At 34.6% G+C, this 6,751-nt stretch overlaps 1 protein-coding gene across 1 annotated transcript; it reads right to left on the bottom strand.

The window, feature by feature from the left end:
• Positions 1-4,640: 4,640 nt before the first annotated feature.
• Positions 4,641-5,627, bottom strand: LOC137012288 (olfactory receptor 8G17-like). The gene has a single exon (XM_067375419.1). The coding sequence runs from the start codon at positions 5,625-5,627 to the stop codon at positions 4,641-4,643; it is 987 nt and encodes a 328-aa protein (XP_067231520.1).
• Positions 5,628-6,751: the final 1,124 nt, after the last annotated feature.

Consider the following 6,751-nt stretch of genomic DNA (forward strand, 5'->3'; position numbering starts at 1 on the left):
GTATTATGCTCAAGTTTCTGGAGATGTATATGTTCTAGGAATTATCATCAATGTGAATTCAAAATTTGAGGATCTTTCCGTTGTTAAAGTTTGGTCTGCAACAACTTATATTAGTCACTTTAATTAATCACTTATTTATATATTAATCATATACAAATCACTTATGTGTATACATACATACATACATATATATATATATATATATATATATATATATATATATATATATATATATATATATATATATATAGTCACACAAAACTAACTAGAATATACAATTTAAAAAGTCATAACTGAAACTGTTTTCATAATATTTTAATTTATCCATAAGCAATTTATTTTTATGAAAATTTATAGGCTAAAATGTTAAAGACAGATTGCTATCCAAGGATAACTTGGATAATTATCCAAGTTTGGTGTCCATGGACTTTGTTTGTTAATTCCACCAATTTGAAATATTTCAACATATTTTTATTAAAAGAACGCATATATTTTTTATTAATTTATATTGGGTTATATTGGGTATATATATTCTCAGTGTTTATTTGCTTAGATCTGAGACTTGTCTTAAGTCGACGCGCCATACCATTTAACCATTTAAAGGTGATGTAGGCTATGTAGTTAGTGCTGCACTTGTTCCACCTGGAGGAATCACAAAAATACAGCATATTTTGCAAACATGCGTTGCGTCCGACCCAAACAACACAATCACAGCTCTTGCAGGTGATTATGAAGGCAGGTATAGGCTACTTTCAACAAAAGGTCCAACATATTAGAAATGAAAGCTTTAGTGTAGGTTCTACCAGGAATATTCTAATGCCACGTCATTCATTCATACTCATAGGTCTGGCCAATCACTGCTTAACACCTGGAGTATATAAGCACTGAACTCTCTGTTTCACGTTTGCAGTTGATGGCCCTTACTTATCCACTCTTCGAGAAGGGTAACCTAGCAAGCGTTCTTTGCAGTTCTGGTCCCACTTTTGCTGTGGCACAGCGCTGGCTGCAATCGTGGGGTTCGCAAATGGATCTAGTAGAGGGGCTAGAGATGGGTCCTGCCCTATCTCTGCCCTCACCTGGTAGAGCCAGTGCTTTTTCACAGGATTTGGAAACCCGTATTGTGGTTTCTTCCAGCTCGGGGGAAGCACCCATGCTTCAGCTGTCTGGTTCTGAGGAACTGGGCGCTGTAAGCACGGATCCTGGAGATGTTGGGGACTTGCCACCTCACAGTCCAGTGTATTAGGACCTCATGGAGGTTATAGCTTGTGCTGTTGCCAAGTTAAACATTGAATGGCCAGCTAAGAGACAAGAAGTGCATCAAAGAAGCCTGCTTGATGAAAGATTTCTCCCTTCTTGTTTTTAATTTATTATATTTATAAATTATAATTTAAATACTATTGTAGCTCAGTTTTTTTTACGCGACCATTATTTTAGAACGTTTCCCATTTCCATGGTGATGCGTCATGCTTTACAGATGTTTTACAGCGCTTTTATTTCGTTTATTTCGCAAATTATATTTGAATTGATTGTTATTGCTGTTTCCATCGGTTTTTCCTCCTAAAGACATCGGTTTTTACTTTACAAATTCTAGATGTGTTGTTTTACTTGTACTTATGTATATTTAAATTTCTGCAACCTAAAGTAAACATTATGTTGTTGAAAACACTGCATAGTTGTGATAAATTCTCAGTTCCCTGAGAAAGAGAACGAGATGCTGCGTCACTTTGCCATTCTCCCTGCATTCCTGTGATCGATTTGCTTCGGCAATTTAAGCTGAAGCCGGTCTTGCCGGATGTGTATTTATCCTTTCCTGATGTGATGTTCACTCTCGCCATTGGACTAGTTGTCATACGTGCATCAGACGCATTCACGCTGAGGGCTTTACCAAAGCGATCTTATCGGACACAGCGTCTTGTTCCCTTTCTCAGGGATCTATGGTTACATTACGCAACCTGAGACATTTGGAACGACATGATGGAGAGTAACTGATGACAGAATATTAATTTTTGGGTGAACTATCTCAAAGCACTTACAACAAAATCATGTTAGAATGATAGAAATTCACATGAGGTATAGCTGGGATAAAAATAATCTAGAGTGTGAAAGGGTGCTGGCAAAACTGTCATGGAACAGCGGTAAATCGGCTCTCTATGCCTCCTCTTGCACTGAATGGGTAGATTATCTGAATATGCTCCTCCCGAACTTTGTTTATAAAACATAATTTATCTCCAAAATATGTAGTGAAAATGGATAAGCTCAGTGCAGATTCATTTTCTGCTAATTCTTTTTTTGTGAATTAGAATGTGTGCAAAGGTTTGTGGGTGATTGGAGGATGCAAATGAAGCACTTGATGCATCCTTCAAAACAGGCTGAATGAAGGACACAAAACAAAGGCTTCGATAAAAGGATCCTACAAATTGAGATGTCTTTTGACAGAGCTTGGTGACATGGCTGCTGAGATATGCAGCTTTAATAGGACACAGCCTTCTGATTATGAATCACCCATGTAATAACAAAGACCTTGATTAGCTTCTTCAGGTGCTGGAATCACCATTATGGTGATCTTTATAATGTGAATTCACAGTATAACAACAGCAGCACATTACTGTGATATTAGCATCATTCTGCTGTTGATTCACAGGAATTGTAAAAAAAAAAAAAAAAAATGCCCAGCATGCATTGATTTCATAATTTCTGGCTACAGCAATTTTATGTAAATTAGTACTCTGTAGTCCTATACATTCCTGGCAATTTCTTTACAGTGTACTACATCGAGAAGGCATTATTTTAATAATATTACATAGGTTTAGAAAGAAATGGCTTGCCAAAATATCAAAGCACTGAGACTGCTTTTGGGAAATGCGTCGTTGAACAAATCAACTAGCTAGTCACAACTGTTTCCCAAAACCGTATTGTCGCAAACCTGTCATTCAGCCATGTTGGTGAATGATGTCACACAGGTGGTGGAGAAGTCCACATGTCATAAAACAAGAAAACTATGCTTCTAACCACAGCTCGAGAGCTGTCATTCCAACCGCACAAGTTTGTGATGCATTTTGTGAATGTTTGTTTGAACTATGGTTTCGGGAAACACCAAATCATTGAGCTATGTTAGTAATGATGGGAATTGCAGTTGTCATTTGGCTAACAATGCTTTTGGGAAATGCTCCCCTGGATTGGATTAGATTTCTCAGAGGACCTCTGCATTAACTAAGAAGCAGTAATTTTCAGATTCTCGAACAAGTGGGAAAAAGTCAGTTTGTACATGAATTGGGCTGTGCTGTGTTTTTGACTCACAAAGAAATGGTTCACAAGAGACATTTGTTTATGAAGCTGACAACACTGGGCACGTTGCGTGCAACCTGCAAGGACTATTTATAGAAATATACATTTTCTTGCTATTATTTTTCTGAAAATCGGTACAGGAAATACTGCTTAAATTTTTTATTATATACTGGAGTAATTCTTGTGAGGCAATGCTTTTTCTTGGGGTGCTCAACCATCTCACCCAACATAAGTACCGCTGTGATTGCAGAGCATATGCATTTGCTGCTCTTGATTTTTAAACATCATATGCACATAACCAAATTTCATAATCAAAAGCATATGTAAGCATTTGTTGTTTAGAAGGAATTTTCACAATTTACATAACAATAATGAATAGATCATAAAGACAGTTAAAGCTGCAACAAAACAGTACTGCAAATAACAGTAAAAATGTAGTAAAAATTCCCAAAAATGTTTGAATATGTAAAACTTATTTTTATGCAAAGATGTTACCCAATCAAATCATGTGACCATTTACTTTGACATCTTAAAGAAGACACCTTTTTTATTTTTTAAATAAAAGGGCTAAAATCAAGGTAGAACACAGTCTTTTATTTCTAAGTCATGACAGTTTTTGATGTAAAAATTATACGTGCACCTCAGGAAACATTATAAAATTTAAATAATGCAATTCATGACCCCTTTAAATTAACGTTATGACATTAGCGAAATATTGTTTTTAGTGGAAAGTAGTGGAAAGACATCTTAATTCACACACCTATGAAGAGCTCACTAAAAACAGTGAATAAAACTTTTGTGTGTGATGCACACACAAGAAATCAAAATCCATGAAAATTAAGAGGATCAGAGAAATGTAGTTTCCAAATGAAATTATTATTTTTGTTGTAAATTCTATAATTTTAAAATAGTAAAATGATTCATTAATATAATTAAACATCTGTAAATAACAGATTTTATTCAAATTAAGCAATAGATACAAAACATACAAAACAATAGACACATTAATAAGGTACAGATTGATATTGTTGTCATTTATTTATGCATTTATTCTACATTTAAAGGTAAATAAAGAAGCCAATGGTCAATATCTTTAAAAATCTCAAAATATGTTTATTATGAATTTGAGCAACTTTTACTTTAGTTGAATTTTTTTTCCTTCAGACATTTATCTCCAGAATTCCATTAAGCAATCAAATGCATGTTACAAACAAAATAATGAAAACCACAGTGATAGATATTTAATATAATAATATATTTTAAAATACACATATGTTTTCTTAATGCAAAATAGTTTCATGATTGGTAAGAAAGCTTTCTCTCTTTCACCGTAAAAAAAAAAAAAGAAAGTTATTTCAGCTTACGTTTTGTAGCTTTTTTTTTTTTTTTTTTTCAACAGGCCACAACGTATCAATTCTTTTTTTCCACCACAGTTTAACAATTTTTTGTCTTATCTCTTTAGTTTGTAAACCATAAACTATGGGATTTAGTCCTGGTGGTACAATGTGGAACATTATACTTGCAAGTTTCCTGTTTTCAGAGTATTCAGGAAAACGATGGAGAAAAATCATGATGGCACAAGAAACAAACATTATTAAATAAACTGCTATGTGACTGCTACATGTTTTTATGGCTTTACTATTGAGAGCTTTGTTTTTGCTGATTATACATACAGCAACAATTCTGACATATGCTATAATCATCAATGTCACCGATATGCTAAGTGCTAACACAGAATAAACAATTCCAAACATGTTATTAATGGACACATTTTCACAGGACAATTTATAAAGTGAGGCATTGTCACAAAAAGGGTTTTCAATTTTATATTTGCAACGAGACAGGCGGACAGTGAGACCTAACATAATTGCCACTACAATTACTGGTAATGCCCAGGCTATTGCTGATAACTGAACCACCCTTTTATTGGTCATTATAGCTGTGTATAGCAATGGATTGCATATAGCCACTTGTCTGTCATAGGCCATAGTTACTAGCGCAGTGTGGCTTGCTGTTGCAAATATGTGTACAAAATAAGCTTGAATAACACACTCCACATATGTTATATAGCGATCTGAGGCCTGCTTGAAAATGTCCTGCATTAAACGTGGTAAAATAACAGTAGTCCCTATTATATCATTTACTGGCAGATTACAGAACAGAAAATGCATTGGATGATGTAAATTCTTCTCTATTGCAATCAGAATTATCAGTCCAATGTTACATCCCATTGCAAAGACATAAAATAAGAAAAGCAGGATGAAAATAGCATAGGAAGACTGAGGAGTTACTTTCAATCCCTCCACAAGGAGAATGCTGTTTATCAATGTCAGGTTGTCCATTGGTTGCTCTATACAAAACCTGCAAACAATAACAAGCAGTCCTTTTACTGTCATTAATAACATATCTTAAATTACTGCTTCACATTATACATAGACTGTGATGAGAGATGTTTGTATTTTTGTAAATCATCTGTAATAACATTTTCATGTGCATTATTTCCATATAAATTAATATGGTGCATATTTAAGAAATAGCATACTGTAGGCCTACATGGCTTGCACTTCTGACTTTTGAATCAACCTAAATTTGCATGTTTCAAAGCACAACATAGTAATTTAAAAAAATAAAAGAACCTGGAGAGAATCGTTTGTTGTTGCTGTGATATGTAATGCCTGTTTTTTGCATGTCAAAGTATATTGTTCTTGAAGTATTCCAATTTTACCACTAATCAGGTTGTCTGATATTGAGTAACAGCCAACTCTATCAATACATATATCACTACATAAATATTAACTTACTCTTCTCTGAAGAAATCTTAGATTGCCTTTGCCTTTTAGTATATGGCTCAAATGTGTTTTCTACACTGTCATCACCCAAGAGGGGTAACTAATTTACTTGGTGACCATAGCTACAGATATTTTAATTGTGGTTGGCTCTTTGCTCGTTACCTGTAGGTGTTGTTTGTCTTTTTGTTGTTGTTGTTAGTATGGCAAGGACACAAAGTTTGCCCTGTTGTTAAGCATGGTCCAGTTACCCACTGACATGGGGCCCATCATATATCCAATAACAGTTATAAAAAAAAATGTATTCTTCACTCAGTAGTTGCAATCTCAAAATTCTGTTCTCACAAACTCATTCAGATGCACAAGAGTTGATTCTTGACTTGTTTTGCTTGTTTTGGACAGACTGAATCAAACTTTCCTGCAAGCTCTCTAGTCGCACTAATACATTACTGTTGGGTATTTGTCTTCCACTAGTGCTAGAACACTAGGAATTTTGTGTGTTTAGTGGCTTTTAGATGTCACACTTCATGGGGTGACATTGTTTTTCATTTCATTGTATTCATTTTCATTGCCATTTGATGGTCTTCCACCATAGATTTACCTAACTGTCACAGGGCCCTATTTTTGTACCCATGTTAGGCACACAGAGATACTGTCACAGAGATGAGCTCCATGATAGT

Source organism: Chanodichthys erythropterus, chromosome 22, assembly GCF_024489055.1.
Source record: "Chanodichthys erythropterus isolate Z2021 chromosome 22, ASM2448905v1, whole genome shotgun sequence".
Lineage (NCBI taxonomy): Eukaryota > Metazoa > Chordata > Actinopteri > Cypriniformes > Xenocyprididae > Chanodichthys > Chanodichthys erythropterus.